A 19136-nucleotide genomic window follows, 5' to 3' on the forward strand; every position below is an offset into this window, starting at 1 on the left:
TTAAAAATGCTAGCTTTCTGGGCCGTCCTGCCAGGACAAACTCTGACTGTTTGAGGCAGGAGAGCCGGCTACAGAGAGAGGACTTGACTGTTGTCTGTTATAGCTCACTGGCTGTCAGGGACCTTGAAACACCATAGAGTTGTGGCAGTAAACCTGGCTACAACCAGTACCTCAGCCATGAGGGTGGAAAGCTAAGGAATGTACTGGATCTACCTGGCAAAGCCACGGCTTTAATCCTACTCATTGCTCAGTAATTTAAAGGCTCGTGTGGTCAGAAAAAGAGAGATATACAGTAAAGAGATTCAAAGATAAAGAAAATGTTTAAATGATTTACAGTGTGTTAAAAATATATGCAAGCTAAAAGTTAAAAGTTCTTAAAAAAAAGTAAGAAAAAGAGAAGTTGTGTGTGGTAGTACACGCCTTTAATCCCGGTGCCTAGAAGGCAGAGACAAACAGATCTCTGTGAGTTCAAGGTGTGGTAGCAAACACCTTTAATCCCAATGCCTGGGAGGCAGAGACAGGCGGATCTCTGAGAGTTCAAGGAGAGCCTGGTCTACAGAGTTATTCCAGGTCAAAGAGATACAGAGAATATAAAAGTAAAAATAAACAAAATAGAGGTTAAAATAAAGCATACAAAGATGGAAAATACACAGAGAATCTTGATACTGTATACTATTATGCTCTCTTTGGATTGTTTGAATGCTGAGGAAGGAGCAACAGCTGCTAAAAGATATTTGTTTATAAATGCTGCTGAACTAATCCAACATAGAGATTTTGATGCCTTGACTTTGAAATTTGGATCTAAGGACATGATACTTTCGAAAGGAGTTTCCTATTTTGTTTTCACAGAGGATGAGACCCTGTTCATTTCTTCTATTCCGATTTGGTATGATGGACCACGCCCTCCTGAACGGTTGCTGTGAATACCTTCAGAAAATTGCTTCACTCAACTTCCAACTGAGATGAAACTAGCACACAGGTTATACCATGAAAGACCTAATTAACGACGCCCCCATTCAGCAGGAAGCAGTTTGGAGAGAAAAAACTGCGCCCATGTTCCCAAATATGGTTTATAAATGTTCTTTTACATTTAAAGGGGGAAATGATATAGGTATGAATAATTTACATTGATATGGATTTTGCTTTAGTAATTAAATTTAAGGTTAATTTTGTAATGTATTTAGGTTGTTAATGAATAATCATTAATAATAGTTAAGTTTGTAGTCATGTTAGTTAAGGTTTTCTAGATGTGCATAGATATATTTTAGATAGGCATTCTTCATATTTTTCAAAGATTATAGAATATGGCATTTTAAATGTTTTAATAACTTAGGACTTTTCATGACAATGAGACACTCTGCTCCTGGCAACACCAATCTACTTCAAGAGGAAGATGGGCATCGAAGAGGATCCTTATGGAGTTTGATAGCCATTTGGGCAAGAAACTGCTCTTGCCTGGACTATTGCATAAACTGGACACAGAGAACCCGCAGAGAGAGGACTGCTGAACTTGCCTAAAGGTGAGATGATCTTTCGGGGTTCCTGATTCATGAAAGAGTCTGCAAGACATTCTTCAGGACAAGCAGATAGTGACTGCCTTTGAAAGTTCCTGCTTTGTGGAAATGTCTGCTGGAAACTATGGGCCTCTAGGCTGAAGATGGATGCCCCAACGGTACAGAGGAACTTTGGGTGACTGTCCAGGCAGTGAGATGTCTCTGTCATTTTTAGAGTTTGAGAGTTTGCTTATTTCTTATTTGTTTAGGTAATATTGTATCTTTCTGGACTGTTTGATGGAGTTAAGAATAGTTAGCTATAGTTATAGTTTTCCTTAGTTATGATATAGATTATTGTAATTTTTACTTGATAACTGTTTTGTTATATGTAATTTTGCTATGTTAAGTTAAAGCCTTTTTTTTGTTTAAACAGAAAAAGGGGAAGTGATGTGGGAGTGTCATATCAATCTGTTGATTTCATTGGCTGAGTAATAAAGAAACTGCTGGCCCTGATAGGTTATAAGATAGGTGGGCGGAATAAACAGGATAGGATGCTGGCGGAAGAGGAAGTGAGGACAGACTCTGCTCTGCTCCCTGAGAGACTCTGCTCTCTGGATCACAGACGCCATGCTCAGCTCTCTCGGGTAGACGCGATAGCTCTGCTCTCTGAGGCACACGCGATGAAGATGGATGTAGGCTAGAATCTTCCCGGTAAGCGCACCTTGGGGTGCTTACAAACATCATTAGAAATGGGCTAGTCCAGGTGCGAGAATTAGCCTATAAGGGCTAGAGTATGGGCCAAGCAGTTCTTTAAATGAATACAGTTTGTGTGTTGTTATTTCGGGCATGAGCTAGCCAAGCGGCCGGGGTGTTGGGGACGCAGCCCCGCCGCTGCTCCTATTTCAACATGTGTTTCCACGAACAATGGCTCCACTCGAGTTAACAGTCTTCCAATTTTCTTTAGAGACTAGCTTAGGAAAATAAAAATAAAGATAGGAGATTGTGAACCTTTCAGTTCCAAACAACTGCTTTCTTTGGAGCATAAACAGCATCTTAGCAACTTCAGACGCTATCACATATTACAAAAAAAAAAAAAAAGACCCTCTAAATTGACATAGACAAACTTCTATAAACCCACAGCAACTGAGGAGCACGCACAGGGCCTGCACAGGTCTGCATCAGGTCCTCTGCTTATATTATGACTTCCAGTTTAGTGTTTTTATAACATTCTGGGGTGTGCGAATGAGTGGGTCTTGGATTCTTGTGCCTTGCTGGGTTCGTTCCCTTCTTTTGGTCTGTCTTATTCAATTTTGATGTGACAGCTTTTGTTTTATTTTATTATATTCTATTTTGCTATATTGAATTATTATCTCTTAGAAGCCTGTTCTTTTCTAATGAGAGGTAATAAGAGGTAGCATGAATTTGAGTCTGGGAATGAGCCAGTAAGCAGTGTTCCTCCACAAAACACGCATCAATTCCTGTCTAGAGATCCTGCCCTGGCTTTCCTCAATGGTGGACTGTCACCAGTGAGCTGAAACAAACCCTTTCCTCCTCAAGCTGGCTTTAGTCGGAATGTTTTCACAGCAGTAAGCAACAAACCAGGCCCACATCATCCAAAATTTACTACAACCCCCAAACCACAGAAGGTATGTAGAATGTACTCATCAATGTAATAATTTATGTACATTATTTGGAAAATTACTAATAATATGTTCCAAAATATAACTTGATTCCCCCGGGATTCCAAGGAGAGAACCCTGGAGGCAGAATCTGACAAGCTTTTGATGTCATTTTTATCACTGCTGACAATGAAGTGTGCAGATGTTCAGGGGAGGACGTCCCCTACACGAGGCATCGCTTTAGATCCCAGTGCTCCGATACTGAGGTTCAGAAGGATAGAGATTATCTCCCTGCCCCCAAATCTGTTTCTGATAAATAATCTAGCCTCTGGCTGAGCCACTGACGTATTCTATTATATATTTATAAACCAAGATAATAGAATATTAACAGAAATGTTTATTTCTTTTCTGATAGTTGTGACTTCCCAATTCTTATCCATTCTTATTTATGGGTAGATTACGACTACAGTATTTTAATATTGTATACCTTGCATTAATCAAAAAATCCACCATCAAAACTGAGCAAAAACAAGAAAAAAAATAGAGGAAATTATCGCCCACAGGAATCGACTATTTATGTAAAACAAGAACGACATCCCTCATCCACTGTCCTATACTTGTGTTGCTCAACCAGCCTCTCAGGATTGTTCTGAGGGCACAAGTCTGCTTGGTATTCACAGAAACAAGGGACAAGCGTCAGAAGCAGGCTGATTTTTAATAGTCTTCAACATCATTACTCCTCCAAGCTGCACTTCACCCTGATTTAGCAGTGTGTGGGTGTCCATTTGATATTCAGTGAAACTCAATTTTTGGAAATTTGTGGGACCAGCATCTTTTTAGCTGGAGTATGCCCTTTGCACTATAACTGATGGATGAAAAATTGTATCATACAATCATTATGAAGATACACTCAAGTTTATTCAAGAAGTTCAGTGTGTTCAAGTAATAAGACACACAAATCAAAGTGGCGCTGTCCTCTGTGAGATAGCAAGAGGGAGAAAAATTCTACCTTTTTTTGTTTTTCTTTTCCTAGCCTTCGATACAAATAATATTTCCATTCATAATCACAAAGACGGCAGAATCAGTTTCCAGCATCATCTGTAGACTCAACTAAGGCAGTGAAAAAGACAAACAGCTCTTGTCATTTGGGCCTCCTTGTGTGAATGGGAACATTCCAAAAACTTAAAAAGCAGGCTCTTCCTGACAATCCACTGGGTTTATCATATGATCAGGTCATATGACCTTGCTCATATAAAAGGGAAGTTGGGGAAAGATGTTCTGGTAAGTTCCATCTTCTAAAAGTGCTCTCCCAACAACCACTAGGACATCAGGATGAAAGATGGTATCTACACACCAAACACTGCAGAAGCGAATTATGTAATCCTTATAAAATGTATAAATGTGATTCATCATGGGACTCAGAACAGAATGCAGGTAGTAATTTGCTTTAGTGTTGATTTCTTTTGTTTTTATTTTATTAACTTCCAGAATCATGCCTTTTACTTTGAAGACTATAAACATTAGAATAAGTCTATGAATAAAAGCATGAATTTTGAAAATTTTTAACAATTTCCTGTGTAATTAATCAAGTTATGATCTCTCAACTTTAAACTCGCCTTTCTATAGTCCACTTCATGATACTGGAATCTGAATTGTAAGCCACCGGTTTCCACCTCCTACTGGTCCCTTGGCTTTGCCGTGAGTGGACGTGAGGCTGGGAGCTGGAGAAGGAAGGATGAGGGACTGAAGGATGAGGGACTTGCCCCTGGTTTGCTTTCTGAACCACTTTTCCTAAATCCTATTCCTAACCATACGACTCTACAAACAAGCTCTTGCACTCGGCCACGCTAGGTCACTCTGGTGACTCTCGCTGATCTCCTGTGCAGTTTCCCCAGTGCTCTGAGGACATCGCAGTTGCATCAGCACTTACTGGCTAGTGTGCCATTTTCAGAGGCATGGGCAACTTCTCTGGGCACCGGACAACATCGAGCCCTTGCCTTAGGTTCATCAGTGCCTCCATCACCCCAGTTTCAACCATTGCCATTGTCTCTCTGTTGCTACTTCCTGATATTGCTGTCTCCACAACACCTTCTTCCAGAGACCCAGTTTGCCTTTTGGTTTTCAGGATCTAATCATCTGTTTTTTATCAATTTATTCTCTAATAAGCTAAATCTGCTCTTTTTTAGGAAGGAAAGGCAGAGTCATCCCTCCGCCCAGGAACTCTTATTTAATCTTTATCATGTTTATTGGGGGGGGGTGGTGTATGCACGTGTTTGAACATTTGCGTGTACTCAGGCACACCTACGCATGGGCACACGGAGGCCAGAGGTCCATATAAGGTGTCTTCCTCTATTGTTCTCCACCTTAATTTTAGAAGCAGGGTGACCAAGAGCAACTAGGGGAGGAAAGGGTTTATTTCATCCTATACTTCCAGGCAACAGTTCATCACAGGAGGGAAGGCGGGACAGGAACCTGGAGCAGGGGTTGAAGCAGAGAGCACCAAGGACTGCTGCTTGTTGGTTTGCTCTCTCTGGCTTGCTCGGTTACATTTCTAATACAGTCCAAGTTCACCAGCCTCAGGAGGATAGAGCCCACACTGGGCCCGCCTACACCAATTAGTAATTAAGAAAATGGCAGACCTTTCCAAAGGAGACAGTTCCTCGGATGAGGTTCCCTCTTCCTCGCTGTGCCATGGTGACAATGGACCGTGACTGACATAGAATCTCCCACAGAAATTTCAATTCCCTAAATGACCAGAACAATTCTGGGATCTGTCTGCCTCCCTGCCCCACCTTTTACCCAGATGCTAAGGATCCCAACTCAGGTCCTCACGCGATGCAAGAAGCACTTTACCCACCCAGCCTTCTTCCTGCCTCAACTACCCATTTCTTTTCACCATCTTGATGACTTTAATGCTTTGGTTTGCAGTTCTTGGTCACCACCATCACGCAATTGTAAGCAAAAAGCTCTGTGACGATACATATAACAAATCCTCAACCATTGTCCTGAAGTTTTAAAACCTTTTTAGTTGTCTACTCCAAAGGTACAAGTGTCTCCAGGCTCTGGGGTCATGCCTTGAAAATTGAGATGTACCGCAGAGAACTGTGGCTAGCAAACAAGAAGGAAGGTTCCATAGGGGAGGGAATTGGGGCACAGTGACATTCTAGAAACAGGCTCAGCAGGCGAGAGGTGGCCACAAGAAAGGAACTGGCAATAGTGACAGCCATGAGAGGTGTGCGGCAGAGAGAACACTTTCTCATTGTCCTTGCTGCTTAGAGATGACGTTGTGCTGGACAAGCAACTCTTCCAGAATGTCCCGAGCACTTCAGACCATTTAACCAGTAACTACAGCAATTTATCCCAGGAGAAGCAATACTCAGGAAGACTAAAAGATCTGCCTCAAAAGGCTGACTGAGTTCACTCAAAGCCAAAGGGGAGAACATCATCTAAATTTACTTTAAAAACTCTGATCATTGCTTTTAAAGGGGGCAGGGGAGTGAAAGTAGTAAAGTTTCAGAAGGAAAGACACAGAAACACAGAGAAAGACGGAGGACCGGGAGATGTGTTACGTAAGAGATATACTTATACCTGCAGCATATTTCCCGCAAACTTTGCAATCTGTTTTCCGCTTCTGTGCTTGAAGCAGTCAGCCTGGATACAGTCTCTTCACGGTGTGGTCTGGAGGGATGTACGTGCTGGGGAGTGTTCTATCTGCCCCATACTTCTCACCACTGACACCACTGCCGGTTCCCTTCCTGAACTCACCACTAGCCTGCTGAGCCTCTTTCCAAAATGTCACCATGTCCTGCTTCCTATGCAAGTGGAGCATCCCCCTCTGTCTCTCTGCGGTACGTCTCCATTTTTGAGGCATGACTTCAGATGACTCTGAGTTCCCACACGTCCCATTTTTCATAGCTATCTATAGTTTTATAGTTGACAATAAGTTATTTCAAAAATGTCAATAATTTGTCACAAGTTTAAACTTGCCTTGCTTTCGACCTGTGAAGCATTTAGAAAAAGGGTTTTCATTTTTGTTTTCCTTTAAGTTAACCCTTAGTTTCAAAGAACTTTTGATGGATTGTTTCAAGGATGTTTGGTTTGAATGTGGTAGTCTGGAATCTAAACCAGAATTCTGTGAGTGGGTAAAATGATAATTTAAAAACATAAGATTAACAACAATCAACTTTTCAGGCCTAGAATAGAGGTCTTGGGCCTTTGTCCCACTATTTTAAGTAAGGCACCCTATCTGGAACATCCCTGACTAGACGCATCGTTTCCTTAATTGATGTAATTCCAGCCCGTGGACAATTCTAATGCTGAGAACGTGTTTCTCATCTCTGTGAGCCACCTATGGCGTTACTAAGTGGAAGCACAGTTTCTGTGATGAACCAAAGAGCACCAGCACGTGAAGGGTGGAGGCATGGGAAAAGGGTCACGTCAAGAGACACAAGTGTCTCTCCTGGCACATCTCTACCTTGGCCCATGTAAAACAGAACATATGCCAATGCACCAGGAAGAAAAGCCCCTGAGTGCCGCCAACACCAGACGACAGAGCAGGGAACACGAAAGCATCCAAAGCGGGTTGACAAACTGCAATTACCTCACGTGCGAAGCTGACCAAGACTATGACAGCAGTGCACACCCCAAACCACCCAGAGTTTAAACTTTTAGTTGGTAGTTGGTGTAATATATAACGCATATAAAACATACTGAATTTTCATAAGCTGCACATAGCTGTTCGATCGTTTTATTTGTCCGGATTTACCCCACCGAATGAAGACTCAGCTGAATGGGTCTGCAGCTGCCCTAATCTCTTGTGGCCTCGATTTGCACGTTTTCTCAGCCTCTCCCACAGCCATGTTACTGTCTTAGTAGAGAAAACTAAGACTAGAGGGACATAGGGATATGTCCAAACTCACGTACAAAGAAACCAAACTCAGCTCTGACTCCCGCAGTGCCCCTGTTGCCGGCCTTATTTGGGTATGTGTGTGTCAATAAAAGATTCAAAGATTAAAGTAAGTCTTTAATACACACGTGATATTGCCATTATTGAACTTAAACCTTATAAAATAAAACCAGTAATTACAAGAGACACTCTAGGCATAGACTTAAGAACAGAAATTGGAGGTAAACAACAGCATGTTTTAGAAACATGAGCCAGAAAACATCACTGGGTGGGACTGGGTTCAGGGATAATGGAAGGGAGATCCAACTGCAGCTGAAAAGGTGGACGTGAGGGGAGAATGAAGCAATGAAAACCATTCCCGAGTTTGTAAGTCCAGAAACTCGGGGGAGAAAATGAGCTAGAATATGGCTGCTGTTTTATAGAGTGAGAATATGAATTTGATATTCAATATTCATCTAACCAGGACTGATGTATATTGTGGAATATTATTTTAAGGTGTGTTCATTTGCTTATGTGGAACATTTGTTTAATGATGCAAAGGTGTGCTGCCTTCTTTTATGTGGCATTTGTTTAACTCTGTGAAGCTGTGCTACTTTGCCTGTCTAAAACACCTGATTGGTCTGATAAAGAGCTGAATGGCCAATAGCAAGGTAGGAGAAAGGATAGGCAGGGCAGGCAGGGCAGGCAGGGCAGGCAGGCAGGCAGGCAGAGAGAATAAATAGGAGAAAACGAGAGAAGAAAGATCTAGGAGCAAGAGAAGGACATTAGGGTCCAGCCACCCAGCTGTACAGCAAGCCACAGAGTGAGAAGCAAGGAAAGGTATACAGACATAGGGAAAGATAAAGCCCAGAGGCAAAAGGGAGATGGGATAACTTAAGAAAAGCGGGCTAGAAACAAGCCAAGCTAAGGCCAAGCATTCATGAGAAAGAATAATGGTCCATGTGGATTTATTTGGGGGATGAGTGGTGGGTCCCCAAAGAGTAGAAGAGCCAAAAGAGTTAAAAAAAAAAAAAACAACTATATACGTACATGTAGAGTACAATTTTATGGCACCTCTCTCTCTCTCTCTCTCTCTCTCTCATCAATAAGTATATTGATGTATGTGTGAGGATATGCTCATGTGAGCATATGTGGGGAGATGGGGAATGTTCAATATCTTCTATTGTTCAACTCCTTTATTTTTAAAATCATAGTTATTTGTTTATTTAGAGAGAGAGAGAGAGAGAGAGAGAGAGAGAGAGAGAGAACCCATGTACCACAATGTATGTGTGGAGAATAGAGAAAAAAATTTCAGTTCTTTCCTTCTATCATACATATCCTGGAGTCAACTCAAGTCCTGGGACTTAGCAGCAAACGCCCTTGACCCCGGAGCCATATTGCCATCTTGGATCTTATTTTTTGAGACAGGGTCTCTCAGTGAAACTGAAAGTCAATGTTTCTGCTCAGGTGGCTGGCCAGTGAGTTACCAGAATCCACTTGTTTCTACTCCAGTGTTAGAGCTAGAGGAAATGCCTCGGTTTTGACATATGTACTAAGTATTCGAAGTCTGTTCTTGTTTGCACAACAAACACTCTTTCCCACTGAGTCATTCCCCAGTCTACACTCGTTTTTCCCTGTAGGTGAAATTAGTGGGATATGTGTTTGTGTTTCTTCCTTTGGGTGCTTTCTTATGATAGCTAACTGAATAATACTATAATTAATTATGGGAAGACTGTATGGATCCTCCCTTGGGACCTGTTCTGTATGCTCAGAGAATAATTTGTTTTGGCTTTTTACTCAGCAATGAATCACTGAAGTGTCCCAGCTAGTCCCCAGAGCTGGAGAGATGATCCAGCAATGAGGGGGGCTTATTGCTCTTTCTAGAGGATCTGATGCCACCCCCTGCACCCAAGTAGGGCACTTAACAACTGCCTATAACTCCAGTTACAGGGACCCTGACGCCCTTTTCTGACCTCATGACATACACAAGCACACATACATATAAATATATAAAAGTAAAAATTGGGGGAAAAAGAAACCAGTGACTATATTGGAAGATTTCAGCCAGCATGGTCAAACATTTGTTTCATCTAGACAATTGCCTGAAGTTCACGACAAATTCTGAAATTTACATATTTGCAAACGTGTATTTGCATCCACAATTAAGTTATAAGGTTTTACTCTAACTTTATAAATTTTGTATTTTATAAAATTTTATCTTGTGTTTTTCCTCAGAAACAGGACGAACAGATTCATTTTCCGCCAAGCCCACTAATTTCTTATTTTAAAGGAAAGGCCATGATCTCTAGATTTCAGGTCTACGATTACTCATTCAACCGTCTTCCATCCCAAACAAACTGAAGAGAACAACGGAACCAGCAAATAAGTAAACGAAAAAAATGCAGAGGGAAATGTTAGGGAACAAGTAAAACTCTAGAGCCCAGTATGAACTCAAGATAGAACGTAAGTAGCTCGACAAACCTATAGGGGCGGCGTGTCCTTCGGATTTGAGAAACCAGCTTGTTATGCGCATTGATTAAGTATGTTTTCCTACAACACTCCATCCCGGTTGCTTATATGGTAGAGCTCACCCAACCCCTGCACTTCTCGATGCTTTTTGTAGGAGGTAAAGACGGGTAGGCAAACACACATCACTGCTATTTTACTTACAGCCACGGCCTCCAGGATTTGCTTCACGGCATCCGCAGCATCACGCTCGCTGTAATATCCCTTTTCCACAATCCTAAAAAACAAATACAGAATGCTTCTCAGACACATACATTTCGTTGAGTGGACATTAACGAAACTTAATTAAATCAACGTCAGAGAAGATACATCCGAACAATTGCAACAGCCCTTTCCAGCACGGGGGAAGGATTCCACAAACTGCCATTCTAAAACCTTGGCTTTGCTAACAAAATGAAAAACATTCATTTTCTCTCGGCATAAGCTATCCAATCTCCTGGAGGAGAGGCAACTTTTTTATTTTAATTTTAAATTTTAAATTATTCTAAACATACGCCAAGTAGATGCTATACTATAGATACCTCAATAACTAATTTACAGTCAATCTTTATCCTTATCTACTTACTTTCTTTCCTATTGTATTATTTTAAATCAAATAGCAGTTACCCAAACAATAGTAAATCTTTTGAAACCATCACTATAACCACAACATCACACCTGTAAAATAATAAATCCTTAATATCATCACACTTGCTGCGCTGCAATTTTCTAGGTTTCTGAACATGTTAAATTTTTGTTCACTAGAATTAGTTTTTAAATAAAATTTATGAAACTTGGGTGGTCATTTCTCAAAAAAGCTTAATTTTTGGTTTTGTTTCTTTTAAATGTTACAGCAAGAAGCTACACATTCTCAAAGCAAATGATATTAATCACAGAATTTAAAGCCTCTAAAACGCTTTGAAATTGGGAGACAGGGGAGGATGAAATGCAGGACAGAATAGTCATGATAAAAATTTAAAAAACATAAGAAAATTCCTTAACGATCATAGTTACTAAAATTCAGAAAGGTACATGACTTTATTTTCCACCTAGTTATTCATAAAAACAGTAAAACAAAACTCATAATCTCTTAAAAGAATGAAGCTAGAATATCCCAATATCCACCATTGTTTTATGATTTAGATATTTAAAATTAATTTTATTTTCCGTAATCATGAATGTGGACCATATTCGCTCCTCCAGCTCCTCCTGGATCTACATCCCCTTCCTTACCCATCTGATAAAATGTCCTTTTCAGAAAACAAACAAATAAAAAACTCTTCAAGTCCCATTTGTGCTTCCCACATACTCTGGACTAGACGTGTGACCTTCCGCTGAAGTGACTGACTTACTGAAGCACACCCTTAAAGGGACTTGACCCTTCCTCCCCCGAAGTTATCAGTCATCAGCAGTTCCTCAGCTAAGGCTGGGAACTGATGCTCAACTCTCCTTTCCCTGCTGGAATTTTTGTCTCTGCTCAAGAAGTTCTTTTGCTAGACACTCATTATGCCTCAGGTCAAATAAAATGGAAAATTATAAAAACTGGGTGTTTATTATTTGCTTATGTCTACTTACAAAAGCTTCAGTCGAAATAAGTTATTTTACTCATACATTTATAGATTGATTTAGTGTGTTAGGGGCTGTGGGTGAGTGCGGGTGTACCGTGACACCCATGAGTGTGTCAGGAGCTGTGGAAGGGTGTGGGGGTACCGTGACACCCCTGAGTGTGTCAGGGGCTGTGGGAGGGTGCAGGGGTACCATTCTGAGTGTGTCAGGGGCTGTGGGTGTGTGCAGGTGTCCCGTGACACCCCTGAGGAAGTCAGAGAACAATTTCCAGGGCCTGAAGCCAGGAGCTCATCTCGGCAGCACGAGCCTTTACCTGCGGAGCCATCTCACTGGCCCTGAAATAATCTTCAACTACACTTTCCGAACACTCAGATTTTGAGTCTGAGAGAAGAGGAAAGGCTGAGCACTTTGACTACCACGTTATCGCCTTCTCCACCTTGTGCTCTCTGCAGATTTTATGATATAACCACCAACACCACAAACGTGACTGCTGTCTCCTCCACACGCTCTTCCTTGCAAGCTCCGGTTTTCCACAGCTACCTTAGAGGAAGAGCATTGTTACAGAAAATAGCAGAGGATGACAACTGGTAATTACCTTTCTTTGCGACCTTTTATTCTTAGCGCAAGGTGGTAAAATCATTTACTTTGTGGCTTTCAGAACTTTTGGATCTCCCTCATGCCCATTTGCTCAGGATGAGACTCTACCATAGCTATTTTGGGGAACTCCTCGGGGTTAGCAGGGTTAGCCTGCACAGCTCTGCACTGTTCTTTCTAGTTGTCTATCAAATCCTCAGTACATTTGGAAAGGGAATGCTGTACCATCTAGAGTGTCCCTCTTGTCCTTTAGTATAAGTCTCAAGCTTTGACCTGGATGAAGTGTTTATGTGTTTTTATTTGAGTATAATATAGGTTAAATGCCTGATATGAACTGAAACTTTGTATACGCTGACTTAGTATGCTAAACCCTAATTTGCTTGTGGGCTTATTCTAATGGCATCAGTAGTTAGGAAGTGGAGTCTTTGGTGGATAACTGGGTCACCAGGGTGGAGCCCTCATAAGCGGGATTAGTGTCCTTACAGAGGAGATGTTATCACTGCACTACATGGACATATAGCATGCAAGCATCTTCAGGAATCCAGAAATCAGCCCCTCACCAGAAACTGATCTTCTAACATCATTATCTTACACTTCCCAAACTCGGAATTGTAAGAAATGCGTTTCTGTTGACTATGGGCCACCAGTCTAAGGAATTTTGTTAGACCAATGTTAATGAACTAGTGCAGTGTCTGTATTCATAAATTATTATATGATGTTCAGGACTGTTTGAATGGAGGCATGACAATTAGTCAAAATACTTCATCTAATTAATAGAGAGGGTGCCTTCCAGCAGATATTCACTCATTCTCCTTATCTAAGTAGCAGAACAAGCAACAGTCTAACTTACCGCCATGAGACAGGCCCTGGGTTCTAGCTAGACACTGGGGACTAGTTAAGTCTGAGAAAGGTAGTTATCTAGGGTTGGCATCCTGTGTGTGGAAGGATAGCTCATCTCAGACCTGAGAAGTGAACCTAAGTTTCCCAGATGCAAGACTGCTGAAACAGGGCAGAGAGTATATGCGGAGTACGGGACTAGGCAGGTAGGAAACTGTTCTTAATCATGGAAATAAGGCTACGCTGGAAATTAGAACATGAGGATGGGTGGCAATAGTCAACACACCTTCCTGTCTAATATGAGCCAGGTACTTTCTGGAAGTAAAGAGAATAAGGCTTGATTTGGTCCATGTAGGACTACAGACAATAAAGCAATCACCATAGACCTATACAGTCAAACAGTAGATATGATGTTATGTTATATGATGGAAGGATTTATTAATTCTCTAGTGAGGAGGAGCAGTATCTCTTGAGCAGGTACAGAGAGCAGAGACCCAATGTTCTGCTGCCCCCTCTACCTCATCTACCTGAATTTATGTACTTCATCCTGACTTCTATGACCCTTCCTCTAACGCTCTTCTAGGATCCTTCTACTAAAAGGATTTTTGTTAAACAATTTTTTCATCTTGGCCACAGGGATAGGTTTCTGGGCTTCAAATATTTCATTATAAATATTTTATTAGTTGAGCTGACGGCCCAGGCCACTTGAGATTGACTAGTTAAAGTCAATAGCAAGAAACTCCTTATCACAGATATGGGTTAACATGACTCTGATAATAAGTGAAAATAATAATGGCTGAGCCAAAAAGGACAAAGGTGATGTGTGGACACGGCCTCTGCAGGACTTGAATCATTCACAGAGCCTGGCAACAAGCACTGTTCATAAAAGTCTACCAATAACTGCTCACACTATCGCGACTAATCATCAAAGGAATGGATGGCAGAAAAATGTCAGGCTGAGGCCATCTGGACAAGTCCTTGGCAGATACCCTTTATCACCAGGCGCAAATGCACTGAGCTTGGAAGTGAAGCCCATCCCAGGCACCTTAGCCCTAGAGGGAGATCTTCTCAGCACATCCTGAAAGCAGACCTGTAAGAAGGGCTATAAGTGCGAAGCTATATAGTCTTAGATGTCACTATAATACTTCTTTGTAAATCTTCTTTGAAACTTATTTTTTAAACAATATCAAAGTGATTCAGATTCAGTAGAACAGCACACTTGCCTCATGAAGTGACATACATTGCATTGTACAAGTTAGCTGGCATCTTTTTAAAAAAGGCAACGAAATTGAACATGCCAGGGCAGTCACGGGCTTACATCTCTATACAAAATGTACTAGTGGCTTTGATTTTCGAAAGTAATGAAAGTTTTCCATCACTGTGAGGAGTGTAGACCTTTAAAAAAAAAAGCAGGAGATAATTTTTCCTGTGTTGTCTCTATATTGAAGTGCATCAATTTTCAAGTTCTATAAAATGATTGGAATGTGGTTCAGATACTATCAGAATCTCGAGATCATTTTCTGAGGTCCAAGTCACATGACTTCTCTACATGAGGCAACTCTACAGCACTCCATCGCTGCTAGGCTAGAGGGCTCAGAGCTAGAACAATATGTCTCCCAGTATCTTCATGACAACCTTGGCCCAAGGGCTACCCTGGGACCACCCTGGGAAAACAGCAGAGGGCAGCTTACCTAGGCTCTTTGCTACAACACCCTCTGCCTCAACAGCATCCTTCCTTAACTACTGTGTTTTTTAACTTCCACTGCTTCCTGTGTGGCTCTGCGCCGGCCTTTCCTCCCCGGTTGATCTATTTTCCTTCATAATGTGGCTCTTTCCCCCTAATTGCAGGGTAAGAACATATGGGCACGAAGTATTTTTCTCCGAGGATCTGGTTCGATGCGCGACTCTGGCGCATTTGATTCTCTCAGAATAATTGCCACAAATTGAATTGAGCGCATCTCCATCCAGGCAGTTAGCGAAGGCCCTGCAGCCGAAGTGCTCAAATCTGATCATGTCCTGAGGCCTCAGACTTCCTGGCACAGAGATTATCAGCTCTACCACCCTGTGTACTAATCACAGCTCTTTCTCAAATGGCAGGGCTATCAGGAAGCCATGGTCCACGTGCAAGAGACATTGGTGGACTAATGAAAATGTGTAGCAAAGGGCTGGATGTCAGAAGATAAAAGCCCCAACATAACACGAGTTTCAGGAATCAAAACTACAGCACGGTGCTGCTACATACAACATTCTATTAAAGTGAATACTTCTGTGCCCCAGTGTAATTGTATTTTTCCTTCATAAGCTTCTTTCACTGCTTTTGCACCTTTCATTGATGGCATCTTCATTTATATGCTTTTTTTTTTTAGAACCAGAAGTTGTTAAACTCATACATTAAAAAGCACTAGCACCCGCTACATGGGAGCTGCAGGGAGGAGGGTAGGTTGTGGATCAATGTGGGTGCTGGCTGGGGAGCCGCAGTACAGGAGGAAGAGGAGGGCAGATCAAATTGCAGATCTGGGAATGGGCCCACGAAATTTCTAGTTCAGTTCTTTCATACTAGAAATGAGAAGTCTGACCCAGCGACTCCATATGAATTGCTGGGGAGTACACTGTTTATTCAACCATTCACTTGACAAATATCTCACCAGGCCTGCTTTTTGCCTCGCTTAACATTGAGACGGAGACTGAGAAACAAATTAACCCCTACCCCCATTGCACCATGTGTTTGGGGATCACTCTGCCCAGGAAGGTCCTTGCGCCCATTCTCTTCCAGCTGCTCCCTAGTTCCACGTACGAGAATCAGTTTTCCTCTAACGCCTTTACACAGTGTTTGGAAGCTGATGGCAGTATTAAAAGTATCAGAATCCAAGTCAGTCTTCCTCCCTTTTTTCTAGCTTTGGGTCCCTTGAGCTTGGAGGCAATGTGTGATGGAAGCAAAGCTGGTGACGAAGCCAGCAGAGTGGGGAGATGAGGGTTTTATGTTGGACACGTTTGGAAATCGGTTTACTTGTACAAAATCTGTTGAGTAGTTTTTGGGCTCCCCTGATTAAATTCATGCTTCAGAAAGAAGGAGGGGATGGATTATCACCAGGAAGGAGTCCTTTGCTATGGAAAAGGAAATGGGGAGGCAGCAAAGGACAGAAGCGATGGAAACACAGACACAGGGCATGTGGTTGTGTTTCAGATCTGCTAGGTGAAATCAGTGCCGACTAACTTAGTGGTGAGCTAGTTCACAAAGGCTGGGGCCAAGGGGGACCAAGGAGAATTGAGGGAAGAACACAGTGCTCCTCTCAGCACACAGTGCATTAGTGATGCCGGTGGAACCTCTAGGAAAATTCTACCACCGACTGACAGTTTTTGCTTCTCGTCTCCACAGCTCAGCTGGTCACCAGTGTGGCTTGGGTTGCAGGTGTGTGCTAAAGTCACCTAAAGGGGACGTAAGATGTTTAAGGCAAAGGCGGGACTTGAGAGGTGGGGGAAGGAGGAAGACTCAGGAAAACGATCAAGAGGGAGACACATAACGGAGGAGGTGGGTAGGAGCTCAGAGAGACAGAGGAAGTCAAGACCCTTCTGGAATACTGGAAAGAATGCCATTGACTCAAGTCTACAAATAAGGGGATTCAGCCTCAGTGGTCACTCAGTTCTCCACAGAAACTTTGGTCTGGCCCTTGTCCCCTTTGCCTGTCACTATTTCTGTCTCCGAGCACTCTTCTCTGTTCTCATCATATGCTGTCAGGAGAGAAGTACCACATCTCTAACAGCACCGGGAGAAGAATCTACCAAGTGTGCGCTGTCTGAACTGCTGCTGATCCAATCTGCTCCCATTCCCAGGCCCGGCGAGCCACTGCACTGCTCTGGTCTGGAAACATCTGGCCGTCCTGGAAATCCCACACAGTGGAAATTCTACACTTTAAGCCTTCTACAGTTGCTTTCTTCATTGGCAGAGTAACTGAGGTCTGTCTGTGTTTTACTGAGTTTCTTATGCCTAGATGTTACTGGTTGTCCATTTTCCTCTCCTTCAGTCAACAGCTGACAGCATCTGTACTGCGTCTCTCTTGTAAAATGCCACCCTTTCTATGCAGGCATCCGCCAGGAGCTGCTGTATTGCCCCCAGGGAAGAACAAAGGGAAACCTACTAAATTTTCTGAAAATACCCATGCCATTTTCTGTGCTGTGAGAACAAAATTCCCCTTCCTTTCTCCAGCCCGGGAGGCTCAGATTGCTTACCAGCACCCATGAAAGAACAAAAGGCTAATTTAGAACTAAGGCAGAATTCTATCTGTCAGGTCAGGAATCCCTCCAACTTTATGCTTTTCCAAAGCTGTCTAACCTTGGGCAACTTATTTTCCACATCCTTCGTCATTCTCTCTGCTTGTGAGGAAGATAGTGTTTCTCACCCTAAATGACTCTCATAGACTCCCCGGACAACCCCTAGAGATTTCCCTGGAACGACTTGTGTAACAAGGATCTCACCTGTTTCCCATAGGTTCCTTTCCATTAGAAAATTAATATGTTACCAGGGCTTCTTCTTAAAAATAATAAACAAGTCTCTGTTTATTCCATGTACCTTCCAACTACCTCACTGCCATTCTTTCCCCTACACCCAAGTTCCAACAAAAGCACACTATATATTTGCCCTGAATCAGAATGTTTGTTCCACATGTAGCCATAAAACCACATAATGAGACATATTTGAAACATCTATATCTAAAAAAAGTATATGCCTATTAATTCACTGATTAACCTAACATTCCAGTAGGATAATATGATGCTTAGTAACAACTGTCACCTTGATAGAATCTGGACTGCCCTGGGAGACAGACCTCTGGGCATGCATGTGGGAATATCTTGATGGAATTCACTGAAATGGAAATATGTAGCCACTGTTGGTGGCATCATTCCCGGCTGAGATCCTGGAATGTGTATATGGAGAGGACCAGACAGCAGCACCCACTCTCTGCTCCTTGACTGTAGACACAATGTGGTCGGAAAAGCTGTTTCAGGCTCTTGTTGCCTGGACTGTCCTGGCCCTGATTTACCCTACCCTTCAACTGTAGCAGAATAAGTCCTTTTTTGTACTTTATCATAGCCACAGAAAAAGAGCTGGAGGCAGAAATAATGCTATAAAACTAGTCTGAGGTTCTATTTTGGAGTAGGACTACTGACCCTGGCTTACATAGAAGGAGCATAACACAATAGAACAGACATAAAAGAATAATCACATGCTTTGGGAGATGGCAGGCTTGGGTCCAGTCTTCTTTGTTATAGATCTCTGAAGTAGGTGATTCGACAGAAGTGAATGGGTTTCTACGATCCCCAGTTATTTGTTCTGTAAAATGTATATAAAAAGACCTACTCTGTGCATGTGTTGCTTTGAGGAGGTCTGTAAAATGTGTATAAAAAGACCTACTCTGTGTGTGTGTTGATTTGAGGAGGTCTGTAAAATGTGTATAAGAAGACCTACTCTTTCTTCATCCATTCTTCCATTGAAGGACATCTAGGTTGTTTCCAGGTTCTGGCTATTACAAATAATGCTGCTATGAACATAGTTGAACAAATGCCCCTGTCATATGATCGGGCATCTCTTGGGTATATTCCCAAGAGTGGCATTGCTGGGTCCAGGGGTAGGTTGATCCC

General features: G+C 42.2%; 1 protein-coding gene across 1 annotated transcript in view; it reads right to left on the bottom strand.

The window, feature by feature from the left end:
- Positions 1-19136, bottom strand: part of Camk4 (calcium/calmodulin dependent protein kinase IV) — a 218639-nt gene that overhangs the window by 48597 nt on the left and 150906 nt on the right. The window contains exon 5 of the mRNA XM_050134943.1: positions 10668-10740. Within this exon, the coding sequence (XP_049990900.1) occupies positions 10668-10740 (73 nt within the window). The remainder of the gene's footprint in view (positions 1-10667; positions 10741-19136) is intronic.

Source organism: Alexandromys fortis, unplaced genomic scaffold, assembly GCF_014885135.2.
Source record: "Alexandromys fortis isolate MF-2015 unplaced genomic scaffold, M_Fortis_MF-2015_v1.1 scaffold_25, whole genome shotgun sequence".
Classification (NCBI taxonomy): Eukaryota; Metazoa; Chordata; class Mammalia; order Rodentia; family Cricetidae; genus Alexandromys; species Alexandromys fortis.